The sequence below is a fragment of the Bos mutus genome, chromosome 1 (assembly GCF_027580195.1).
Source record: "Bos mutus isolate GX-2022 chromosome 1, NWIPB_WYAK_1.1, whole genome shotgun sequence".
Classification (NCBI taxonomy): Eukaryota; Metazoa; Chordata; class Mammalia; order Artiodactyla; family Bovidae; genus Bos; species Bos mutus.
Window position 1 is genome coordinate 69979969 of NC_091617.1, and position 27705 is coordinate 70007673.

Consider the following 27705-nt stretch of genomic DNA (forward strand, 5'->3'; position numbering starts at 1 on the left):
CTCAGTTGCCAAACTGTTCACTTTATTTTGTCAAGATATTTATTTAACAATGTAAAAAAGTTCATATTTCTTCATAGTCATATCTTTTTCCAGCTTTCAAGATTCAATAGTAGAAACAGCCAAATGCTGCTACAACACAGAATAAACTGTCCTAAAAAAAAGAAAGCAAACATGAATCCATTGTTAGTATTTCAGTTAGTACCAAAGGACAGCACAGATGTGAAATTAACATCATCTCAGATCTTTACCAGTTCTCAATCATGAAGACTTTCCTTTCTTTAAGAAACAGATTTTCCAGAGTATAGCTAGAGATTTTCTTGCCTCAGGATAGCTACAAAGTTGCTAACTAAAAGGGTAGGATGGTTAAATAATAGATTTTCTTTTTTTTTTTTTTAAATAATAGATTTTCTGAATGAAAAAAAAAATAATAGATTTTCTGAATGAAGAAACATAATGCAAGCTAATGTACTTTATGTAATGTTTATTATTAAAATAAGTATTCCCATTTTTCCTGATTTATCAAAGAAATAATATAATTAAAATGCTTTGAGTTTCTTAAACTATATGCATTACCAAATCCAAGCATGTTACAGTATCACAGATAAAGAAAATACAGCACCTTGTCATAAATTCTGGATAAGGACAAATGATGTCTGGTTGTTTGTTCTTAACTGACAAAATATAACTGTCCACCTTTTAACTCAGAATCTGAAAATGTGCTCCATATCCTATAAATTTGTTAAAACATGTTTTAGGTAATTAGAGGTGTTCAACATGCCTTAGGGAGAAGGCAATGGCACCCCACTCCAGTACTGTTGCCTGGAAAATCTCATGGATGGAGGAGCCTGGTAGGCTGCAGTCCACGGGGTTGCTAAGAGTCAGACACGACTGAGCAACTTCACTTTCACTTTCTACTTTAATGCATTGGAGAAGGAAATAGCAACCCACTCCAGTGTTCTTGGCTGGAGAATCCCATGGACGGAGAAGCCTGGTAGGCTGAAGTCCATGGGGTCGCACAGAGTCGGACACGACTGAAGTGACTTAGCAGCAGCAGCAGCAGCAGCAACATGCCTCAATTCAGTTCAGTTGCTCAGTCGTGTCCGACTCTTTGCTACCCCATGAATCGCAGCACGCCAGGCCTTCCTGTCCATCACCAACTCCCGGAGTCTACTCAAACTCAAGTCCATCGAGTCGGTGATGCCATCCAGACATCTCATCCTCTGCCGTCCCCTTCTCCTCCTGCCCCTAATCCCTCTCAGCTTCAGGGTCTTTTCCAATGAGTCAACTCTTCACATGAGGTGGCCAAATTATTGGAGTTTCAGCTTCAGCATCTGTCCTTCCAATGAACAGCCAGGACTGATCTGCTTTAAAATGGACTGGTTGGATCTCCTTGCAGTCCAAGGGACCCTCAAGAGTCTTCTCCAACTCCACAGTTCAAAAGCATCAATTCTTCGGCACTCAGCTTTCTTCACAGTCCAACTCTCACATCCATACATGACCACAGGAAAAACCATAGGCTTGACTAGACCGACCTTTGTTGGCAAAGTAATGTCTCTGCTTTTGAAAATGCTATCTAGGTTGGTCATAACTTTCCTTCCAAGGAGTAAGCATCTTTAATTTCATGGCTGCAATCACCATCTGCAATGATTTTGGAGCCCCCCAAAAATAAAGTCTGACACTGTTTCCCCATCTATTTGCCATGAAGTGATGGGACCAGATGCCATGATCTTAGTTTTCTGAATGCCTTAGTACCTCCTAACCCATCAACCTCACCTCCAGCCTGGCAATGATGCAAGAAAATATGAGTTCAAGTACGTGATTATTAACCAAAAGCAAATTCTTCAGTTAACCCAGTTCCCTGGCTTCTTGGGTGGGATTATTGTGTTCTAAAATAATGCTATCTGGCACCTAACTGCTGAATAACCATAGACTGGAGGACACTGGAACCCACTGAAAAAAAGGTAACCCACATCAAAAACAAAGAAGAAGCTGTAGAGATGAAATGGGAATCCGAGTTCTTGTTTCTGGAGCCGAAGAATGAACTTCACGAACACGCAAACACTTAGGGTAGCAAGCAAACAGGATTTATTAAAGAGAAGGAAAGTATAAAGCTCTCAGCATAGACACTGAGAAGAGGGTAGAGAGTCACCCAAAGGTGGGACTAACAGCAGTATTTATATCCTTAATCTGTACATTTTTGGTCAAGATGCTTAGCTTAACATCTTTATGGCTTCTCTTGATCCTTGAATTAATTTTCCACCCTTTTTCATGCCACCTGGCCATTTTACAATGGACCAGATGTATGGATTTAAGATTAATAATCATCAGTTGTGTTTCATAACAAACAAAGCTAGTGGAAGTGATAGAATTCCAGTTGAGTTATTTCAAATCCTAAAAGATGATGCTGTTAAAGTGCTGCAGTCAATATGCCAGCAATTTTGGAAAACTCAGCAGTGGCCACAGGACTGGAAAAGGTCAGTTTTCATTCCAATAGCAGAGAAAAGCAATGCCAAAGAATGTTCAAACTACCACACAATTGCACTCATCTCACATGCTAGCAAAGTAATGCTCAAAATTCTCCAGGCCAGGCTTCAATAGTTTGTGAACCGTGAACTTCCAGATATTCAAGCTGGATTTAGAAAAGGCAGAGGAACCAGATATCAAATCGCCAATATCCACTGGATTATAGGAAAAGCAAGAGAATTCCAGAAAAACATCTATTTCTGCTTTATTGATTACACCAAAGCCTTTAACTGTATGGATCACAACAAACTGTGGAAAATTCTTAAAGAGATGGGAATACCAGACCACGTTACCTGCTTCCTGAGAATTCTGTATGCAGGTCAGGAAGCAACAGTTAGAACTGGACATAGAACAACAGACTGGTTCCAAACTGGGAAAGGAGTACATCAAGGCTGTATATTGTCACCCTGCTTATTTAACTTCTATGCAAGTTACATCATGGGAAATGCTGGATTGAATGAAGCACAAGCTGGGATCAAGACTGCTGGGAGAAATATCAATAACCTCAGATATGCAGATGAAACCACCCTTATGGCAGAAAGTGAAGAAAAACTAAAGAGCCTCTTGATGAAAGTGAAAGAGGAAAGTGAAAACGTTGGCTTAAAACTCAATATTCAGAAAACTAAGACCATGGCATCTGGTCCCATCACTTCACAGCAAATATATGGGGAAACAATGGAAACAGTGAGAGACTTTATTTTTCTGGGCTCCACAATCAGTGCAGATGGTGACTGCAGCCATGAAATTAAAAGATGCTTGCTCCTTGGAAGAAAAGCTATGACCATCCTAGACAGCATATTAAAAAGCAGAGATATTACTTTGCCAACAAAGGTCCATCTAGTCAAAGCTATGGTTTTCCAGTAGTCATGTATGGATGTGAGAGTTGGGACTGTGAAGAAAGCTGAGTGCCTTAGAATTGATGCTTTTCAACTGTGGAGTTGGAGAAGACTCTTGAGAGTCCCTTGGCCTGCAAGGAGATCCAACCAGTCCATCCTAAAGGAAATCAGTCCTGAATATTCACTGGAAGGACTGATGCTGAAGCTGAAACTCCAATACTTTGGCCACCTAATGCAAAGAGCTGACTCATTTGAAAAGACCTTGATGTTGGGAAAGATTGAAGGCAGGAGGAGAAGGGGACGACAGAGGATGAGATGGCTGGATGGCATCACCAACTCGATGGACATGAATTTGAGTAAACTCTGGGAGTTGGTGATGGACAGGGGGGCCTGGCATGCTGCAGTCCATGGAGTTGCAAAGAGTCAGACTGAGCAACTGAGCAACTGAACTGACTTTGATGTACGGGCTTAAGATTAATGATCATCAGTTGTTTTTTCCTCAGGCATATGGAACAGAAGTTAGTTACTTCCCTTCCCTGGATCTGAGTGCTGATAATTTGTCACACCAAGCACACATTCCAGGAATTGGGAGAAAGGATATAACTTTAGGCTAATGGAGCCAGATGTTTATGAAAACAAGATTGAGGTCTCAGAGTCCTACACTCACTGCCTAGCAATTTCTACCTCAGCTAGATGGTAGGAAGGGCACAATCATTATAAAATCAAATACCATACTCACCAGGTAGGTGACTCACAAACTGGAGAACAATAATACCAAAAAAGTTCTCCCATTGTTGTCAAGGTTCTGAACCCCACGTCAGGCTTACCAGCTTTCAGATCAGACAAAGGAACTAGGAATGCCCAGGGAATTTGACCTCAAGGCCAGTGGCATCTTATTATAGGACTTCCACAGGACTGGGGGAAACAGAGACACCAGTCCTGGAAGGCACAAACAAGATCTTGTATGCACCAAGACCCAGAGGAAAGGAGCAGTGACCCCATAGGAGACTGCTAGTGTTGGAGGGTCTCCTGTGGAGGCATGGGTTAGAAGAAGCTCACCACAAGGATGGGGCACTGAAAGCAGCAGGCCAAGAAGGTCCCCCTTGGCATAAATCTGCTTGGAGTTCGCCATTAACCCTACCATAGAGCCCAGAGACCCCAGGGCTGGGTTGCCTCAGGCCAAACAACTAGTAGGGTGGGAGGGCAATCTCACCCATCAGCAGATAATTGGATTAAAGAAAGGCTCCGTCTCACCAGAGCAAGACCCAGTTTTTCCCACTGCCAGCCCCTCCCATCAGGAAGCTTACACAAACCTCTTTGCCTCCTCCATCAGAGGGCAGACAGAAGAAGCAGGAAGAACCACAGACCCACAGCAGTTAAAACAAAACCACATTACATAAAGTTAATCAGGATGAAAAAGCAGAAAGTTTTGTCCCAGATGAAGGGACAAGATCAAAACCCAGAAAAACAACTAAATGAAGTGGACATAGGCAACATTCCAGAAAAAGAATTCAGAATAATGATAGTCAAGATGATCCAGAATCTCAGGAAAACAATGGAGAAAATGCAAGAAATGTTTACCAAAGACCTAGAAGAACTAAAGAACAAACAGAGATGAATAATATACTAGAAGGAACCAACAGCAGAATAACTGAAGCACAAGAATAAATAAATGACTGGGTAGAAATCACTGCCACAGAACAAAATATAGAGGAAAGAATGAAAAGAAATGAAGAGAGTCTAAGAGGCCTCTGGGACAACAGTAAACTCACCAACATTCACGTTATAGGGGATCCCAGAAGGAGACGAGAGAGAGAAAAAGGCCCTGAGAAAACATTCAAAGAGATAATAGCTGGAAACTTCCATAACATGGGAAAGGAAATAGTCAACCAGATCCAGAAAGCACAGAGTCCCAGGCAGGATAAACCCAAGGAGGAACACACCAAGACACATAGTAATCAAACTGACAAAAATTAAAGATGAAATAAAAACAGCAACAAAGGAAAAAGGACAAATAACATACAAGGGAACTCCCATTAGGCTATCAGCTGATTTCTCAGCAAAAACTCTACAAGCCAGAAGGGAATGGCACGATATATTTAAAGTGATGAAAGGGAAGAACCTACAACCAAGAAGACTCTACCCAGCAAGCCTCTCATCCAGATTTGATGGAGAAACCAAAAGCTTTCCAGCAAAAGTTAAGAGAATTCAGCACCACCAAACCGGCTTTACAACAAACGCTAAAGGAACTTCTCTAGGCAGGAAACACAGAGAAGGCAAAGACCTACAGAAAATAAACCTATACATCTGTGTCTCTTTTGCTGTCTCACATACAGGGTTATCATTACCATCTTTCTAAATTCCATATATATGTGTTAGTATACTGTATTGGTGTTTTTCTTTCTGGCTTACTTCACTCTGTATAATAGGCTCCAGTCTATTGGACTCTGTGCGAGAGGGAGAGGGTGGGATGATTTGGGAGAATGGCATTGAAACACGTATGATATTATACATGAAATGAATCGCAAGTCCAGGTTCGATGCAGGACACAGGATGCTTGGGGCTGGTGCACTGGGATGACCCAGAGGGATGGTATGGGGAGGGAGGTGGGGTTCAGGATGGGGAACACGTGTACACCCGTGGCAGATTCATGTTGATGTATGGCAAAACCAATACAATATTGTAATTAGCCTCCAATTAAAATAAATAAACTTATATTAAAAAATAAAAATAAATAAATTTCTAAAAAAAAAAAAAAGAAAAGAAACCTAAAACAATTAAGAAAATGGTAATAGGATTAAATGCACTAACCAAAAGACACAGACCTGCTTGGCAGATGAAAACATGTGCATGGATGATGTATTTCTACTTACCACATCACTTTGCTTGACCCCCCCAAATTGTATGTAATTATTTTATATTATTAGGTTAATCATGTTGCCATTATGGTTGGCTTTTATTTTTTGTCTGGCTACTGACTGAAAAAACTGATAAACATCTTTTATTATTGTGTTTATGTAACTATTATTCACTTAATACCACTGTATCATGATTGGTCAACAGGAAAATAATAGCACTCTATATCCTGCAATCACTTTTTAAAATCCAGATGCATATCAGAAATATCTTGGAAATTTTTAAAAAATACAAATGCCCGGGTATTGCTTTTTCTTTCTCCAGAGCTCCAAATATGTTTCTAATGAGCATTCATGTTTAAAAACAATTGGACTATATGATTATCTTTATTTCTTTCTAGTTTGTTTCACTTTTTCTATTTCATATTCAGCGCTCCCGTTTCATTTAGTTTATGTTTACCAATTATTCCATTTCCTTTTTTCTTTTGATGTTCTTTCTCAAGCATAGTAGAAAAGCTTTTGTACACTTATATACAAATAATATGTATAATATACGTATTTTAGAAAACTTATGAATTTTTGCCTAACTAAAAAATTTATGACATTTTGATTCCACTTGTTTGACTTAGTATGAATAGAATGCCAGATTCCTAATTTAAATAAGTAGATATGCAACAAGCAACAGAGGTTTACTGTATAGCACAGGGAACTATAGTCAATATCTTGTAATAACCTATAATGGCAAATAATTTAAAAAATATTATATGTGTATATGTATAACTGAATCACCTTGCTGTGCATCTGAAACACTGTAAGTCAACCATACTTCAATAAAATATGTATCGCTAAAATAAAATAGTACTGTCTGTGGTGAGGAGCACCTATTTTTTGTTTGTTTTAATTTCTAATCCCTTATGAATGATACTTTCATAAAATAAAATAAAAATTATTAACTAAGAAAATGAAAAAGAAACATACAAATACAACCTAAACTTCTTATTAATTAGACTCAATGAACATAAAATTACTCTGTCAAATTCCATGAGAGTTTCTAAACCCTTACACATAATTTATGTATTTATCTTTCTGAAGACATGTACCAAACAATTTGTAGACTGGCATTGGTCTTATAGACCCCACCTTTGATTGGCACTGTTCTTCCAGTGCCACCCAGAGTTCTTCACAGGAATTGAGCCCTGGCTATCCACAGTAATCAGTTCAATAATATGCTTTTCTCTCCCCTCTCTCATTTCCTCAACTCCTACTGGCCCTTCCTGGGATTTTCTCCCAAATAAACAAAATACTTTAAGCACTGAAAAATGAAGCCTAAATAAACACTCAATAAACTGAACTAAAGATATAGTAGACTAAGTTAGCAACCTAGACCAGGCTCTCAAAAATGACTTTTAGACACTTACCCCATTAATCCTATATTCTAAATCCAGATCCTGATCATCTTTACTAAGTAATAATTAATAAGTAAAATTTTAAATTGCATATTGGTTAATATGAGTATTGTCTAGTCTCCATGGGTTTCTAAGCTCTTGACCAGCTGAAATCATGACTGTCTTTTTGTGTGTGTGTGTGTGTGTTTATTTTTTAACTTTACAATATTCTATTGGTTTTGCCATATATCAACATGATCCGCCACAGATATACACGTGTTTCCCATCCTGAACCCTCCTCCCTCCTCCCTCCCCGTATCATGCCTCTGGGTCGTCCCAGTGCACCATTTTATTCCTAGCAATAAAGGAATTGAGTTATGGGTTATCCCCTACTTTCTTCTCTACTTTCTAAATGTAATAACAGATTATAACAAAATCAAAACATTAAAATATAAGGCACATAATAGGAGCTCAGGATTATTTGTTGAATGAATGAATTGTATCATATAAGGACTCAGGGAAATATGCAGTTTTCAAAGAGCAGGGAAAACCACCACCTGAGTTTGACCCTTCTCCCAAAGAGCTGATATTTGAAGATTTGCATAGTACTTCCCACTGCCCTGGTGGCTCAGACGGTAAAGAATCTACCTGCAATGCGGGAGACCTAGGTTCCAGGGTTCAATCCCTGGGTCAGGAAGAGCCCCTGTAGAAGGGAATGGATACCCACTCCAGTATTCTTGCCTGGGGAATTCCATGGACGAGAAGCCTGGAGGGCTACAGTCGATATGAGTCGGGCACAACTGAGTGACTAACCCTTTCCCACTGTCCATCCTGTGATCTTCAGGTTAGTTGAGCATAAAATAAAACTTTGGTAGGACCATAGAATTTTAGAGCTAAAAGGTACCTTAGGATCATCTGCACCAGCAGCTTCTATACCTGGCAGTAAGATAATCATGTGGAGAACTTTTTTAAAGAATCAGATTCCCTGATTCAACCCCTGGCTTATTTGATCAGAATTTATTGAGCAGAGCCCTGGCACCTATATTTTAAACAAGTTCCTCAAATTATTCTTAGTCACCCACAGCCAGTCTTTAGGAATATCTAATACAGCTTTCTCATATTACTGATACAATCAGAGAAAAGCTCAATGACTTACCTAAAGTCATTCAATTAGAAAGTTACAGCACTAGAAATGGGACCTCTCCCAATTCACTCAATCTAGTTCTTCTCTTCTACTCTACTATACTTTAAGTCTGACTCTACTAACTCACAACCTGAGAGCATTTGGATAGAAGACAGGATCCTTTCTGGAAATAAGCATAAAATAACAACATATGTTTAAAATATATGAAATGTTCGTGTCAATAATGTCCCAATGTTTAAATGAAACTTCTTTATAAAAATTCCTCTGTACTTTTGCTTAGTTTTACTAAATAGCTTTAAGATAAAGTAATTAATTTTATTACTGAAAGAAAAATCACCTTTGCTCATGGAATCCCTGCCACCCAAATTTCTTTGCAGCTTAACAAACTGCTGTCTGTTAGCACCAAATAAGTAGTATGCTATTTCTACATTCAAATTTGTGAAGAGTTACATCATCAGTAGATATAAAAGTGTCCTTATCTATAAGCAGCACACTAGGCTTCTGATTTAGTAACACAAATGGACAGTAAAATCATCTTATCTAGAAGTAGTGTCAGACAAATGTCTAAAACTAAAGTGGCCTCAGGAACTTCTCTGGCAGTTTGGTTATTAAGACTCCACACTGCCAATGCAGGAGGCATGGGTTTAATCCCTGGTTGGGGAACTAAAATCCCACATGCTGTGATGCCAAAATAAATAAAGTGTCACCATATCTTAACAAATATTAAGGGATTTGATCTGGAATGCCCACGTGTCCTTAAGATAGGCAAAAAAGGTTTCCAGTAGACTTACATTCATGAAAACATCATGAGTACAGTTGTCAGTGTCAGCATCCCAGAAACAGCGAGCAGCCATGCTAAAAAGTCAAAGAGTAGAGAATTATCAACAATATAACAAGGACCTGAACCACATATATCTGCCATAAACAAAAGTTTCCCATGATACATTCTTACATACCAGTGCTTCCAAATCTTTTCACAGAATGAGATGACATATAGAAAATCATATTTGTATAGCAAAAGATCCTGGGTACACTAGAAGGGACTGGAGTCAGATGAGGCTGCTTGCAGCTGGAGGTAACAGGCCCAGGGGTCTAGCAGCCTCAGACTCTGACTGGCTGCTCAATGGCTGAAGAGGTGGATACCTTGAAGTCTAAGGCAGTCAAGGTGGAAAGCTCTGTTAAAGATTATTTCAGGTCAGACTTTTAGAGGAAATAATACCTAGACTTATGGCTAATAAAATGGGCTCAATTCCTGCACAATAATATGAGAAGGAAGGTCTGGAAAGGACCAACAAATTATTTAGTCCAATCTGTTCTAGGAACCAGAGATCAAATTGCCAACATCCACTGGATCACTGAAAAAGCAAGAGAGTTCCAGAACAACATCTATTTCTGCTTTATTGACTATGCCAAAGCCTTTGACTGTGTGGATCACAATAAACTGTGGAAAATTCTGAAAGAGATGGGAATACCAGACCACCTGACCTGCCTCTTGAGAAATCTGTATGCAGGTCAGGAAGCAACAGTTAGAACTGGACATGGAACAACAGACTGGTTCACAAATAGGAAAAGGAGTACATCAAGGCTGTATATTGTCACCCCGTTTATTTAACTTATATGCAGAGTACATCATGAGAAATGCTGGGCTGGATGAAGCACAAGCTGGAATCAAGATTTCTGGGAGAAATATCAATAACCTCAGATATGCAGATGACACCACCCTTATGGCAGAATGTGAAGAAGAACTAAAGAGCCTCTTGATGAAAGTGAAAGAGGAGAGTGAAAAGTTGGCTTAAAGCTCAACATTCAGAAAACTAAGATCATGGCATCAGGTCCCATCACTTCCTGGCAAGTGGATGGGGAAACAGTGGAAACAGTGTCAGACTTTATTTTTTTGGGCTCCAAAATCACTGCAGATGGTGACTGCAGCCATGAAATTAAAAGATGCTTGCTCCCTGGAAGAAAAGCTATGACCATCTAGATAGCATATTAAAAAGCAGAAACATTACTTTGCCAACAAATGTCCATCTAGTCAAGGCTATGGTTTTTCCAGTGGTCATGTATGGATGTGAGAGTTGGACTATAAAGAAAGCTGAGTGCTGAAGAATTGATGCTTTTGAACTGTGGTGTTGGAGAAGACTCTTGAGAGTCCCTTGGACTGCAAGGAGATCCAACCAGTCCACCCTAAAGGAAATCAGTCCTGAATATTCATTGGAAAGACTGATGCTGAAGCTGAAACTCCAATACTTTGGTCCCCTGATGGAAGAACTGACTCATTTGAAAAGACCTTGATGCTGGCAAAGACTGAAGGCGGGAGGAGAAGGGGACGACAGAGGATGAGATGGTTGGATGGCATTACCGACTCAATGGGCATGAGTTTGAGTAAACTCCGGGAGTTGGTGATGGACGGGGGGCCTAGCGTGCTGCAGTCCATGGGGTTGCAAAGAGTTGTGACTGAACTGATCAGTGCATAGGATCCTAGAGAAGAAAGGGACAATTCTAAACTAGAATTCAATCTTCTAACTAATTCTATCCAGTATTATCTCTACAGGATGCTATGCTGCCTCTAAATTCTAAAATTAGCCATTCTCCTCTCCCCAGTTAATGGATAAGAACAAATGTCAGTCAAAATAAAAGTCTATTTGAAAATGGAAACAAATATGAAGAAGTTTTAGATTACTAAATGAAATTACGGTATTTCTTAGAATGAAATTCTGTGCAGCCATTAAAGATTTTTTACAAAAAAAAAAACTTTTAAGAACATGAAAAGATATTCACAATATAATAAGTTTTAAAAAGTAATTTTAAATGTTCTATTTTTTTTAATGTATGTATATGATTCATCATTAACATTTATTGAACACTACTTTGTGCCTCATTGGTCTAAGTGCTTTATATTAACTTACTTAATCCCATGAGATAGGTACTATTAATATACCCATTTAATAAATAGGGAAACTGAGAAATTAATAAATTTGTCTAAAGTCATTTATAATATATAGTAAGTGACAAAGGTTGGCTTTGAACCTAGGCAGTACACGACTGAAGTGACTTAGCAGCAGCAGCAGTTCAGCTTCAAGCCTGTAGAGAAAGATATACACGTACCATACTATATTCGTTCAATTTTAAAAGCCTTTTTCCCCTGACTTTTACATAGAATAGCTCCCCCCAGCCTAATATTTCACACATTCTTAAATCCAAAAAGTTCTACCTATTTCCAAATGGTAACAGGATGAATCAAATTAATATACTTAACTGATCAATCAATAAGTATTTATTTAGCAAGTATCATATGTCCAGAATCAGTAAAACCTGGCTTTGTCCTCAAACAATTCTCAACTTAATTTGGTGAAAAAAAATAATACTCATTAAAAGAATAAGATAATGTATTGTTGGTGCTGTTATAGGTTATTTAGGATTAAAAGGGATTATATTGTCTATGCCAAGCCTCCAAGTCCAAGTTGCACAATAGTTGAATTAAATCTGTAGAAGTGCTGAAGAATTTTAGAGAATTTAGAGAGGACAAAAAGCCAAAGAAGATTTCATGAAGGAAGCAGTACTTAAGCTGAGTAGAACCAAGTGTAAGAATAAATATAAAAATGTATTTAACCAGTATTTGTTGAGTATTATATATAAGCAAAGTGCTAGGTGTAAATGATACACAGATGCACAAAACACAATTTTACTTTAGAATTGCAGTCTCTTTACACAATTTCCCCAAAAAAGGAACCAGAGCTCCTTGGAAAAATGGCCAGTTCTAAGACTGTGGCTGAAAATGTACAAGATAAACCTGGGATACTTAAATCATTTCAAAACCCTTGGCTATATAAAAAAAGAATGTTATATTCATTTAAATATATATACATATGTACATTTTTATATATTTATGTATATATATATATTTATAAAATTATGTCAAAAGACTTAGAAGAAATATGATGGAACAGTTTGTAGGTGCCCAAATGCTCCCACCAAGTCAATTAGAAAAAATAAATAAAATGAATCAGAGAGCTGCTGAAGGAAATAAAGACTAGGAGAGCCAAAATTCCAGAGAAAGGTGAACCACATGAAGTAAGCTGAAACTCTGAAGCAAAGTTCTCCCTGAGGCACTTACCAACTCTAAGCACAGAGCTAGAGGCTGAGAGCCTGGGCTTTGTCCAGGAAAAGGACCAATTACTGAGGGAAAAAAAAAATCAGCAGGACTGCTGGCAGTCTTGCAGGGCTGGGGAGTTGGGGGTGGCATAAAACTGGAGACGTTGAAGGGGCCAAGATCCCTGTGAAAAAGGAGAGAGTAGAACTGAGCCTGTCACTTGGTAGGTTCCCCCTCAAGACATGTGTTAAATTCTGAAACTGTGCATGCAGGAACCTAAAAAGCTAAACATGGTAGGCAAAATAATGGCCAAATATGTCTATGTCCTAAGCCCCAGAACCTGTGAATGTGATATTACATGGCAAAAATGGCTTTACAGATGTATAATGAATGATATTAAGATGGGGAGATTATCCAGGTGGGTTCCATGTAATCACGAGTCCTTATAAAAGAAAGAGGGAGGCAGGAGGGTCAGGGTCAGAGAGACATTTGAAGACACAATGCTACTGGCATTGAAGATGGAGGAAGGGTTTGGAGCTGAGGAATGCAGGTGGCCTCTAGAAGATGGAATAGGCAAGGGAGTGAACCCTCCCCCAGAGCCTCCAAGAGGAATACAGCCCTGCCAACACCTTGATTTTAGCTCAACAAAACCCATTCTGAATGTAGGATTTCCAGAACCGTAAAAGAACATATTTTTGCTTTTCTAGGAAACTAATTCATTACAGAAAAAGCCTTTGGAATGAAGCGGAGTTTAACACTCAGAAGAAAAGGACTAAAAGTCAGTAGATCAGGTTTCAATGAACACGCCAGGTTCTTGGTTGAAAGATTTGGAGGGCTACATTCAACAAAGAAGGGTGAGGTAAAGATGGAGAAAGCCTTATCAAAACAGCAACAACCCAACCTCAACTCAGCTCAGTATCTTATTGGATTCAGGTAAGTAGACCATATTCTACCTGAATAACAAAGGAATGGTAAACCTTTTCTGGAGGAAAATAATATTATCTGCAAGTTTTACAAGTTTTAACACAATATCCAGGACTCAAAGTAGGCATGCCAAGAGACAGAGCCATATGAAAGATTAATAAGACAAAAAAATAGTCAAAGAAAACAGGCTAACACACAGTTCAGAGACAAGGGTAAGCACTGCTAAGACCAAAATGTAAAAAGAGAGGAGAGAGGGAGGATGGAGAACATAGATTAAAAAATAATTTCACTAGACAATTAGAATCTATGAAAAAAGATTTTAAATGGAAATCCTAGACTTGTAAAATATAATAACACGTTAGGAATTCAGCTGGTGGGTTTATTAATATCAGATTAGACAGAATGGAAAAGAGGATTAGTGAACTGAGGGACAAGTCAATAGAAAAATACTCAAACTGAAGTACAGAGAACAAAAAATCAGACAATAGCATCATAAGAGATATGTCTGCTACTGCTAAGTCACTTCAGTTGTGTCCGACTCTGTGCGACCCCATAGACAGCAGCCCACCAGGCTCCATCCCTGGGATTCTCCAGGCAAGAACACTGGAATGGGTTGCCATTTCCTTCTCCCATGCATGAAAGTGAAAACTGAAAGTGAAGTCGCTCAGCCATGTCCGACTCTTAGAGACCCCATGAACTGCAGCCTACCAGGCTCCTCCATCCATGGGATTTTCCAGGCAAGAGTACTGGAGTGGGGTGCCATTGCCTTCTCCAAGAGATATGTGTATTACTGTAAAAAGATCTAAATATTTGTAACTGGAGTCCATAAAGGACAGCAGACAGCAAGGAAGCAGAGGCAATATTTTAAAGGATAATAGCCATATATAGCACCCAGATCTTAGTATCTAATGCCATTATCCAAGAAAATGAATCAAGGCTCCTTAGAGAAGTGGCTGATTCTAGGGCTGGGGCAGGGAATGGATAAGGTAAGACATCTTATAGTGCCAGTAAATAAGGATGTGCTCAAAAACCCCACAATGGCAGGGTATGTAAAAGGGACCCAGGAGTCAACCGAAAGAATTCCCAATGGCCAAAGCTGGAACAATCTGAGCCATGAAATAAATAAAGTAGAACTGGATTATAATCCAAATTATAAATTTTCATAGTCCAAACTGAAATAAATGAATGAATAAACAAATAAATGGGAAAGAAACAAATCTTCTATGCTGAAAAATTCCAAATCATTTGTATAGACACTCTGCTTTCAAGGAGGTGGAATATAACTGCTTGCTCCTAAAGTGTGGGTGGCACGTAGTGATTTCTTTGTAAAGAGTACAGTATGGAAAAGGAAAGAAAGAGTAACTTTACAGTGGACAATCTGACAAATACTACTCAGATAGGTATCAAAATTAACATCAATAGTAACATATAATACTAACAACATGTACCCTGAAATAATACAATGAGAACAGCACTTTACCTCTGTGATCTTCCTCCCCAAAATTTATAAATCCAGGCTTATTATGAGCAAACAAATCCCATTTGAGGGACATTCTACAAAATACTTACCCATACCTCTCAAAACTGTCAAAGGTCATCAAAACCAAAGAATATCTGAGAAACTGTCATAGCCAAGAAAAGACTAAGAAGAGACATGTAATACGGTACCCTATATATGATCCTAGACTGGAAAAATGACATTAGGTAAAAACTAAAGAAACTGGAATAATATATGCACTTCAGTTAATAATAAAGCATAAATATTGGTTCATTGATTGTGGCAAATGAGAAACGCTGGACTGGAAGAAACACAAGCTAGAATCAAGATTGCCAGGAGAAATATCAATAACCTCAGATTTGCAGATGACACCACCCTTATGGCAGAAAGTGAAGAGGAACTAAAAAGCCTCTTGATGAAAATGAAAGGGGAGAGTGAAAAAGTTGGCTTAAAGCTCAACATTCAGAAAACAAAGATCATGGCATCCGGTCCCATCACTTCATGGCAAATAGATGGGGAAACAGTGGAAACAGTGTCAGACTTTATTTTTCTGGGCTCCAAAATCAGTGCAGATGGTGACTGCAGCCATGAAATTAAAAGACGCTTACTCCTTGGAAGGAAAGTTATGACCAGCCTAGATAGCATATTCAAAAGCAGAGACATTACTTTGCCAACAAAGGTCTGTCTAGTCAAGGCTATGGTTTTTCCTGTGGTCATGTATGGATGTGAGAGTTGGACTGTGAAGGAGGCCGAGCGCCGAAGAATTGATGCTTTTGAACTGTGGTGTTGGAGAAGACTCTTGAGAGTCCCTTGGACTGCAAGGAGATCCAACCAGTCCATTCTGAAAGAGATCAGCCCTGGGATTTATTCGGAAGGAATGATGCTAAAGCTGAAACTCCAGTACTTTGGCCACCTCATGTGAAGAGTTGACTCATTGGAAAAGACTCTGATGCTGGGAGGGATTGGGGGCAGGAGGAGAAGGGGATGACAGAGGATGAGATGGCTGGATGGCATCACTGACTGGATGGACATGAGTCTGAGTGAACTCCGGGAGTTGGTGATGGACAGGGAGGCCTGGTGTGCTGCGATTCATGGGGTCGCAAAGAGTCGGACACGACTGAGCGACTGAACTGACTGAATAGAAGATGTTAATAACAGAAGAAACTGGATGTGAAATATTTAAGAACTCTCTGTACTATCTCTGAAACTTTTCTATAAATCTAAACTATTCTAAGATAAAAGACTTGTTTAAAAAAAAGAAAAAATGGTTAAGACTTTTCTCAAGCTGATACGACAAGATTCAAGAGCCCGCAAATTCAAGAAGTCCTAAGAACCTCAAATAGAATAAATACAAAGAAAACCATGTATATCATACTAAAAAGGCAACGAGAAAAACATTTTAAAGTGGCTAGGAAAAAAGACACATCACCTCCAAAGGAACAAAAATAAGACTCAGGGCTGATTTCTCAACAGAAACAACTGAAATCAGAAGAGAGTGTAATCATAAGTTTAAAGTGTTGAAAATGGAAAGGCATTTATGTTTTCCTTCTATCTCTTTCTCTTAAGGAATGTGGATAAATGTAGTATTGAGTCACCTTCAACGATACAGATGAGGACATATCAGGGCAAGACAGGAGAGCCCATATCCTTGACACCAGTGAGGCACCTCACCAGGCACGGACTCTTATCTGTTTTAAGAAGAGAAAAAAAGCCAACTGAATATCTTATAATATTAAAGACCTTCAATGTTTAAATGTGCTATTTTATTATGATAAAAAAGGCCCTGATATTTTAGACATAAATATTGTTGTATTTACAGATGAAATGATATGATGACTAGAATTTCCTTCAAAATAATCTGATGGAGGCAGGAAGAGTAGGTGGAGGTATAAATGAAACAACATGAGTGTGTGGTTGATAACCTTAAAGCTAGGTAACAGACACACACAAGTTCCTTGGTTCTGCAGTTTTGCATACGCCTGAAATTTTAGATGACGAAAGTTTTAACAGGAGGTAAGGGAGGCCTTATATGCCATGCTTTAGAGTTTGGCCTGATCACATTTAACAGTCAGTCAGGACAAGTTTGAGGTGTTTATGCTTTACAAGGTTTGAAATAAACTCTACAGAGTTTAAGAAAAGTAAGGGCATACTTCAGGGACACTAGTCTTGTGTGTGAATTGCAAAGGAGAGAGATCAGAGTCTGGAAGTGTTGATAAGGGGGAGCTAAGCAACCCTGACATCCAGGTTACAGTGTTTGCAGTGAGGTAGTCAGGGCTACATAAAAGAGGACTCCACACTTTAAGCAGGGGAACCTGGGTAATACTGCGGGAGACAGAGAAATGAAAATGTCTGACTGATTTTGGAAGAGGAAGGAAAGAGAAATATGGAACTCTATTTGAACACACTGAATCTGAGGTGCTGCTGCTGCTGCTAAGTCGCTTCAGTCGTGTCCGACTCTGTGCGACCCCATAGATGGCAACCCACCGGGCTCTGCCGTCCCTGGGATTCTCCAGGCAAGAACGCTGGATTGGGCTGCCATTTCCTTCTCCAATGCATGAAAGTGAAAAGTGAAAGTGAAGTCGCTCAGTCGTGTCCAACTCTTCACGACCTCATGGACTGAAGCCTACCAGGCTCTTCCATCCATGGGATTTTCCAGGCAAGAGTACTGGAGTAGAGTGCCATCGCAGTCTGAGGTGACAGAATAATAAAGCATTTCCTAGTTTCTCTGTGGTGAAGAAATCTCCTGAAACCTTTTGACCAAATGGAAGAGGACACCATGGTAAAGAGTACAGTGACCCTGACACCAGCCAGATACATAATTTGGGGCAAATCATGCTGAACCTCGTAAGTGTCATCATAAAATAAGGGGAATGGACACTGGAAAAAATCTGTAGTCCTTTCCCAATCTAACAATCTACAGTGAAAATTCTCAGTGATAGTATCTACAGGGTTTTTTTTTTAATTCATCCAGCAAATATTTTCATACTGTCTTACAAAATACTAGACTAGGCACTGTTTATAAAGGAAAATAAGAGATTAATACTCGGGCACAGGAAAAAACAAGAAGTACAGATTCTGAACTTGTCAGTATGGGAATGACAGTTTGATATCATGAAAATGAATGACCTCATTGAAAATGGACAGAGAAGAGCAGTGGAATAAAACCTGAGCCTTCAAGAAAGTTCACAGCTGGGGGTATAGCCAGGAAAGAGGAACCAGTGAAGGAGAAAATAATCAGAAAAACATAAGAGAAACAAGTTAGGTAACTGACATTGGGACTGGAAAAAAAAAAAAAAACAGAGTGAATTTTAAGAAACAGAAGCCCAAGCCAATAGCAATAGCTATGAAAATTGTCCCTCAGACAATTTTAAAGAAATTAAGAGAATGGTAAGACCAAGGCAACATATATACATAATCCTACACTATCTTAGAAGCATATATACATAAACTCTCAAAGGTTTACTAGCCTACAAATACTATGAAAAGTGAGTTACCCCATGGAACTTACCCAGACTATCAACCTCACTGCTCAGTACCAGGATCTCTTCAGTTCACACATGCATTTTATTACACTGTCCTTTCCTCGCATCCTTGCAAAGACAGGATCTTACTGAATTGTCAAGAAGATGAATACCCAATAAGAAATTTATAAAAATAAAAACAAAAGGAAAAACCAGCTACTCACAATACACCTTCTCCTCTTTGTTCTCCAATCACTACTTGTACCACCATTTTATATCGGTCAAATCCCATTTCTGGAAAGAAAAACAAAAAAGAAAGTTATATAGAAGCAAATACATGGGAAAATTACTTAATGAAGACAAATTTTCCTGATATTGAACACAAGCATTTGGTCTATACACTTAGTGAGTATGATTGTAAATCTGGGAGTCAGAGAGATTTGAGGACAAATTCTAACAGTAAGCTTAATAAGTGTGTAACTTTAGACAAGTTATTTAACTTTTCTGATTAAGTCTCCTCAACTGTTAAATGGGAGTATCACTACCTTCCTCCTGGAAGTGTTGTGAGGTTAGAAGAGATAAGTTTCCTCCTGTCTCTACCCATTTCTCTTCCACAGCGGTCTCTCAATAGGTCTTTGCTTCCTTCCTTTCTCTCTTGCTCTAAGTCGGGTATTGAGCTAGGCCCTGGAGACATAGAAGTAAATAAGACATCCTTCTTGCCTTAAAGAACTCATAGTAGTTGGGAAGGCAAACACAGAAAATAAAATGAAAATGCCACAGAGTAGTAATTCAAAGAGTGGCATGTACAAGGTACATTAGGAGCACAGGGCTGGGGGGGCTCCTCCCTTTGACTGGGCAATGGGGAAGGAATGACCAGAAAAGACTTCTTGGAGGATGCGATAAGTGAGCTGGGTCCTGAAAGACGAGTGAGATTTTATCAAACGAACAATGTCTCTCCATTCTATGGAGGGGCACAGCACATGCAAAGACATAGTGCGTGGGATCTTTAGAAAACTACAAGCTCTTCAGTAAGATAGAAAAGAAACCAAAAGATTCTGGATTACATGGAATGGCCAAGGACAACTCGGCTACCTCCCCCAAAACTATACTGCTAAAACAGCAAAATCCTGAAAATTCTCTCCAACAGCAAATTTTGGGGACAGAAAACTGAATGGGCATCTTTATCTTCTCTCTTTTCTGACCAAAGAAAAATGGAAACAGTAAAATTTTTTTAAAAAGGAAAAGTTAAATAGGCAAAATTGAGACAGAGCCAATTCTTTTTTTATGAAAGTAAAAGCTCCAGGATCATATGGTAAATTAAGCAAATAATCTGAACATCTACAGGTACCCTTCCATTGAGGGACATGAACTTGAATTCAGGATACTTAACAAAGTCTCAGAAGGAGAAAACAATGGCACCCCACTCCAGTACGCTTGCCTGGAAAATCCCATGGACGGAGGAGCCTGGTGGGCTGCAGTCTATGGGTTCGATAAGAGTCGGGCACGACTGAGCAACTTTACTTTCCCTTTTCACTTTCATCGAAGGCAATGGCACCCCACTCCAGTACTCTTGCCTGGAAAATCCATGGACAGAGAAGCCTGGTAGGCGGCAGTCCATGGGGTCGCTAAGAGTCAGACAGGACTGAGCGACTTCACTTTCACTTTTCTCTTTCATGCATTGGAGAAGGAAATAGCAACCCACTCCAGTATTCTTGCCTGGAGAATCCCAGGGACGGCGGAGCGTGGTGGGCTACCGTCTATGGGGTCGCACAGAGTCGGACACGACTGAAGCGACTTAGCATTAGCATTAGCATTTCACTTTCATGCATTGGAGAAGGAAATGGCAACCCACTCCAGTGTTCTTGCCTGGAGGATCCCAGGGACAGAGGAGTGTGGTGGGCTACCGTCTATGGGGTCCCACAGAGTCGGACACAACTGAAGCGACTTAGTAGCAGTAGCAGCAGAAGGAGACAGAGTCCAAGTTATTTTTTAAAAACACTGCACACAGCTCAGCTGAGCTTCCTCCTTCTCTATCCATTCCTCTTCCTCCTTTTCTCATACCCATGCTTTAGAAATGTGGCTAGAATATTAAATGCCCAGAGCTTAAAACATAGTTCTGATGGAAAAATAATATAGTCTTAGATACAGTGGGAGGAGGGCAAAAAAAAAAAAAGCTAAGAAGTAAAAAAAAAAAAAAATCATCAATACCACATCAGAGCAAAAATGAAAAGAAGCTGAATGGTAATAAGGAAAAGGAAAACAGCAAAAACAAGCCAAAGAACTAGCAAGAAAAGAAACTTACTGTTTAAAAGGCCAAAAAACTCAACCCAGGAGATAACATAAATCAAGGAACAAAGAAAAATTCCTCACAGCTGATTCATAATATAAGCTTACAAATTCTATAAAATAAGAACTCAATCAGATTACAAAACAAAAGAAAGATGAAAAGGGAGACTATAGGCCTAGGAAATAAACTGAATACCCATATCTATCAGTGCAGAACTAATCACTTACAAATGGCAAGAGACAGGACAGACACAAATGAAAATTGAATTACTGACTTAATCAGAAGTATATGTCAAAAAAAAGGAAGAAATTACAGCAAAGATAATAAATACGGTAGACAGAGGTGATTCAACACATCGATATCTGGTGTCCTGAAGAAGATAATCTAACAAATGGAGCTGGAAATGTACAAGAAAAAAAAAAAAGATACAAGAAAATTTCTCCAATATGGAAAGAATAAAATCCACAGATTAACAGACATAAAATGCTCAATATCAAACTATACTCTAGAAAATCTATTGAGCATCAAGGTTAAGGACAGAAGTCTTTCTGCAGAGAACATCAGACTGGCCTCGGATCTCTCCATGATAACATTTAATTCAAGAAGACAGTGAAGCGATTATATATAAGATTCTCAAAAAAATTAACTCAAAATATTCAGTTCAGTTCAGTTCAGTCGCTCAGTCGTGTCCGACTCATTGCGACCCCATGAATTGCAGCACGCCAGGCCTCCCTGTCCATCACCAACTCCTGGAGTTCACGGAGACTCACGTCCATCAAGTCAGTGATGCCATCCAGCCATCTCATCCTCTGTTGTCCCCTTCTCCTCTTGCCCCCAATCCCTCCTAGCATCAGAGTCTTTTCCAATGAGTCAACTCTTCACATGAGGTGGCCAAAGTACTGGAGTTTCAGCTTTAGCATCATTCCTTCCAAAGAGCACCAGGACTGATCTCCTCTAGAATGGACTGGTTGGATCTCCTTGCAGTCCAAGGGACACTCAAGAGTCTTCTCCAACACCACAGTTCAAAAGCATCAATTCTTTGGTGCTCAGCCTTCTTCACAGTCCAACTCTCACATCCATACGTGACCACAGGAAAAACCATAGCCTTGACTAGACAGACCTTTGTTGGCAATGTAATGTCTCTGCTTTGGAATATGCTATCTAGGTTGGACATAACTTTCCTTCCAAGGAGTAAGCGTCTTTTAATTTCATGGCTGCAGTCACCATCTGCAGTGATTTTGGAGCCCAAAAAAATAAAGTCTGACACTGTTTCCACTTTCTCCATCTATTTCCTATGAAGTGATGGGACCAGATGCCATGATCTTTGTTTTCTGAATGTTGAGCTTTAAGCCAACTTTTTCACTCTCCACTTTCACTTTCATCAAGGGGCTTTTGAGTTCCTCTTCACTTTCTGCCATAAGGGTGGTGTCATCTGCATATCTGAGGTTACTGATATTTCTCCCGACAATCTTGATTCCAGCTTGTGCTTCTTCCACCCCAGCGTTTCTCATGATGTACTCTGCATATAAGTTAAATAAGCAGGATGACAATATATAGCCTTGACGTACTCCTTTTCCTATTTGGAACCAGTCTATTGTTCCATGTCCAGTTTGAACTGTTGCTTCCTGACCTGCATACAGGTTTCTCAAGAGGCAGGTCAGGTGGTCTGGTATTCCCATCTCTTTCAGAATTTTCCAGTTTATTATGATCCACACACTCAAAATATTATATTCATCCAAAATATATTTTGGTTTAAAGACATTCTCAAACATGAAAGAATCTAGGGAATAACGCATTTCTGAGCCTTTCCTGAAAAACCTTACAACAAAATCTTATTAGGTAAGAAATGAACCAGAAAAAAGACATCAGAAATGGAAATAGCACGGTGAAGGGATTATTTAAATATAGAATAAATGCTACAATGCTATGGGAAATAGTCTATACTATATCATTGTTTTTAAAGTATTTATCCATACATATACATAGAAAAGGGGCTTCCGAGGTGGCTCAGTGGGTAAAGAATATGCCTGCAATGCAGGAGATCAGCTGGGTCAGGAAGGTATCCTGGAGGAGGAAATGGCAACCTACTCCAGTATTCCTGCCTGGGGAATCTCATGGACAGAGATGCCTGGCAGGCTACAGTTCATGGGGTTGCAAAGAGTCAGACACAACTGAAGCAACTAAGCACGCATGCGTGCATACACAGAAAAGAGCTCTGGTATGATATTTATGAAATACTAATCATTCTTCATGGGTGTAAGCATTTGAAGTGATTATTCTAATTTTAATTATCTTTTTACACTTTAACTTTTTAATAGCAAGCATGTATTTTTTACAACAATTTTAACAGAATTTCACTAAAAATCTAAAAACAATGTTAATATACTAACAGTTACAATAGAATAGAATTGCAGTAGAATAGAATTGCAATTTTCTTCTTTGTATTTTTTTATATTTCTAAAAATTAAGATACGTTATTAAAAATAAGAAAATATATCAAAGTATTAAATGGAAACTCTCATGGTTAACAGGCTTTTATATAACTTTAAAAAATGCATTAGGTATATTTTCCAGGTTTATTACAATGAAAATGTATTACGATTACATTCTTCCCTCCAAAAGAATTTTTTAAAAAGGGTAGGTAGGGAGTTTCCTGGTGGCCTGTTATGATTCCAGGCTTTCACTGACATGGCCTGCGTTCAGTCCCCAGCTGGGGAACTAAGATTCCACAAGCCATGAGGTGCAGCCAAAATAAATAGTTTTTAAAGGGTAGACAGAAAGGACTTTTTAGATGGCATGACATTATTAACAAAAGAGAGTAAGAGAGATAGAAAGACAAAGAACAAGGAGGAAAAGCATGAGATCAGCCCTGCAGGTGTAGAGTGAGGCAGGAGTGGGGAGGTGAGTAGGGCAAATGGCTAAGCATTTGGCCAGACAGGTGGACTAAGGTCCATCTGGGAGGATATGATAAGAAGCTGAGGACTTGATATCTCAGCAGATCAGAAGTTATGGAGGAAAGGAGGAAAGGAGCCCCTGTACTTTCTGATCTTTCTGCATACTGGGATATCTTGGATAGTCATTCAGTACAACTAGGTATTTCACACCTTTGCTCTTTCCCACCATATGCAAAAACCTGCATGAGTGAAAGTTACCAAATAACTGAGAAGACCAACACCGAAGAAAAATGTGTGTTTAACAGAATCCACAGCTAAGGTATGTCCCTTGTTTAAACATAAAGGAGATAAATTGGTAAAACTGTATTTTGAAGGGAACAAGTCATTTCCAATTACCATCACTATTACCTTTTAATTTATCTTTAATATTTTCTGATAAATGTTTTGTGAGCTGAGGTATTTCTTCTGGAGAGTATTCAGCATTGGCCAATTCCTCCTTGAGTACAGCATGGATACAGTCTTTAACCACAGAGGGTCTGAACCTAAATGAATCAGTTCAAAACATCTAATTGGTAACTCCAAAATCCTAAACTTAAAGTTGAACTTCAGAGCTCAACTTCCTGCAGTTTTTGTCATTACAATCATTTTATCCTTCTTTTTCATATTTTTATTATAAAAGTAATAAATACAAGTTAAGAAAACAAGTCATATCACAAACATATCTCCAGCCTGGACCATTCCCCTAAACTTCAGATCACATATTCCCACCAGTACTCCATCCAGATGACTAGGAGGCAACTCAGATTTAGTACACCCGATACTGAGCTTCTGATCATTTCTCACCAAAACTAGGTTATCTCAGTCAATGGTAACTCCATTCTTCCAGTTGCTCAAGCCAAACACCCTGGAGTCAGTGTGGCTGCCTTTCTCAGAGCCCTCATCCCATTCATGAGCAAATCTTACCAATTCTACCTTCAAAATAACCTAAAATTCAATCACTCACCAGTCAACTACCACTACCCTGCTCCAAGCTACCACTGCTTCTTTCCTGATTATCATGACCTCCTCACAAGTCTCTGTGCCTGCCTTTTCCCCCAAAACCTGTTCCCAACATAGTAACTAGACTGGTGCTATTAAAATATGTGCCAGATCATGACACTCCTCTGTTTAAAATACCCAAATATTTTTCCCCTCACTCAGAGTAAAAGCAACATTCTGTGACTTGCAAGGTCTCATTTGATCCACCCTAGTAAACTCTCTGACCTTGTTTTCTACTACTTTGCTGCTAATTCTCTCCACTCAGGCCACACCAGCCTTCCGTATGTTCTTGGACCACACCAGACATACAAACTTCAGTGCTTCTGCACTTGATGTTAACCTCTGTAAGAGGTTCAGTTCCTCTCTTCATATGCATATCTAGCTCCTTCACTTCTTTCAAGTCTTTATTCAAAAGTCTCTTTCCCTAGCCACCCTTTATAAAACTTCAAACCACCTTCCTACTATATCACTTTATCTATCTCCCTTCCAAGTACTTATTATTATCTGATACACTATATGGTTCACTTATGTAATTATCTTGTTTGTGGTCTGACCTAACTACAACACAAGCTCCATAGGGCAGAATTTTTTATCTGTTTTGTTCATGGTTATATCCCATTTCTAGAACAGCATCCAGCAGACAAATATTTTTTGAAGAAATGAATTACTGAATAAATGAAGACAGAGAAAAAAGTCTCCCCTAATTTAGCCACCCTAACAATACTATTAGCATTTTAGTTGCATTTATTACATATTACAACACTAAGTTCCTTTTCTGGGCTATATAGTATCTCAGTTGATTTGTTTATCATGTGCCAAGTTACCAGAATGTTTTCAGTTTTGAGCTTATAATGCAGCTTAATATTTGGTAGTACTAGTAGCCCCTTACTACTTTTTAATATTATTTTCTTTGGTCTCTTGGCTGCTTATTCTCACAGGCAAATTTTAAATAATGGATAAACTTACAGGATTTGATCTGTTCAAAATGTGGTTTTCCTATAAACAAGCATACTATATCTGGCTTTTCCTTTAAGTCCTTTCCACTCTCAGGAAATGTCAAAGGCATTCTGCAAGTCACAAATAATCTCATAGTGTTATTTCTACATAATATATACTTGCTGTTAATCTTGCTCTGTATTACAACAGAAACACAGGTGAAGGGCATTCTATGTATTTAGAATGTTTAACCAAGACAACAGCATATTTTTTTAATGTCCCTTCTAAGCCACTAGGGACTTGCCAGGTGCCCTTGTGGTGAAGAATCCACCTGCCAGCGCAGGATACATAAAAGACTTGTGTTGATCCCTGGGTTGGGAAGATCCCCTGGGGGAAGGCATGGCAACCCACTCAAATATTCTTGCCTGGAGAATCCCATGGACAGAGGAGCCTGGCACACTACAGTTGCCATAGGGTTGCATAGACTCGGACACGACTGAGGTGACTACACACACGCGCTACCCACCAGAAAATTGCTACATGAAATCTTTTTATCACATTATAACTAACGTTCCTGGCTTCTAGTATTCACCAAGCACTTGATTTGGGAATGTAATTTCAAGTAACAAGAGGAGGGGCTTGGGAAAGTCTTAATTTTTTTTTTTTATCTTGGGAAAATGAAGTTATTGATGGATCCTACAACCCTGACCCTCCTCTACACAAGACTTAGTGCCTTAATTCTGGGAAGGTATCAGGGTGGCAGGCCAAAAGCCTCTGGATACTACTTGGGTAAGACTGTAATATGAATACATACAGGTCTCGTGCAGAGGAGTAAGCGCATTCTGGGCACACTTAGGCACACATGAACCCTCAAAACTGAATGGCATTCAAAGCAAGCCGTTTGTTTTCTGCCATCTAACCATCTCAATTCCTCTGTGTCCACTTTCTGAAACTCCGAGAGTCAACTACCCCTACTGCGCTACTCTAAGGGACTACCTCCGAGCACTCTAACCCTGCAATCGCTGGTCCGGTCCTGTGCTGTTTTCTGCAGCTGGAAGGCCAAGCGGAACAGCACCGCATCCTCTCCCGCCCAGTCCTTCCTTCCCCGGTCACGCCCCTTCCTCCCTCTCAAGTTCCTCCGCCAACACCCGGGCTCCTCCCCTGCCCGCCCCTCCGCCTCTAGCCCCGCCCCATCCTCCATAGCCCGCTACGCACCGCCCCCCCCTTCCCCGGCGCCGCGCTCCTTCCAGACACCCTAGCTATTAGGCGAGCTCTGCCTGGGGCCGGAAGGAGTCTCGAGGGTCGCCTCCGCCACAACCCGTCTTCTACCCGCCTTTGCTGGAAAACAGGCCGCAGAATATAGGTATTCTCCGGCTCCCCAGCGTTGTTCTCAGTCTCAGGCAAGCCGTCAGCTGCAGCAAAGGACGCGCGCATAGTGAAGGACGTGTGCTTAGGGAAGGAGGCGGCAACCGACATAGCCTCAACTTCTTGGCCCCGCGTTTTCCGCAAAGAAAGCTGAGCCGGTGGCCGCGGCAGCTGCTGAGCCGTCTCCAGGGCGACAGCGCCGCCTTTGACCCTGCGTGCAGCGGACCCGCGCTCTGCACCGTGGGACCCGCCCTTCTTAGCGTGCTCTCGCCGCCCTCCTCCTTGCGCCTGCGCATCGGATGCTGGACCAGAAGTGTGTCGGGGTACAGTGAGCATAACTTCGGCGAAGACTGGGCTCTTTTTGTCCGATTTACAAAACACTTCCAGAGGCGTCGCAATCTTAGGAAGTGACACAGAGCCTGAGGCCCGTAGAGGCCCAGGGATACACAGGTAGTATGCGGCAAGGGAA

At 39.8% G+C, this 27705-nt stretch overlaps 1 protein-coding gene across 2 annotated transcripts; it reads right to left on the reverse strand.

The window, feature by feature from the left end:
* Positions 1–27681, reverse strand: DYNLT2B (dynein light chain Tctex-type 2B). 2 transcript variants are annotated; one of them, XM_005897809.2, is made up of 5 exons: positions 27205–27681; positions 24306–24439; positions 18941–19010; positions 9535–9598; positions 1–151 (listed from the first exon to the last, which is right to left on the reverse strand). In XM_005897809.2, the coding sequence occupies exons 1-5, from the start codon at positions 27570–27572 to the stop codon at positions 104–106; spliced, it is 684 nt and encodes a 227-aa protein (XP_005897871.2). In that variant the 5' UTR covers positions 27573–27681; the 3' UTR covers positions 1–103. The 2 variants fall into 2 exon arrangements, with proteins under 2 accessions (XP_005897871.2, XP_070226984.1); XM_070370883.1 differs by having other exon boundaries at positions 63–146.
* Positions 27682–27705: the final 24 nt, after the last annotated feature.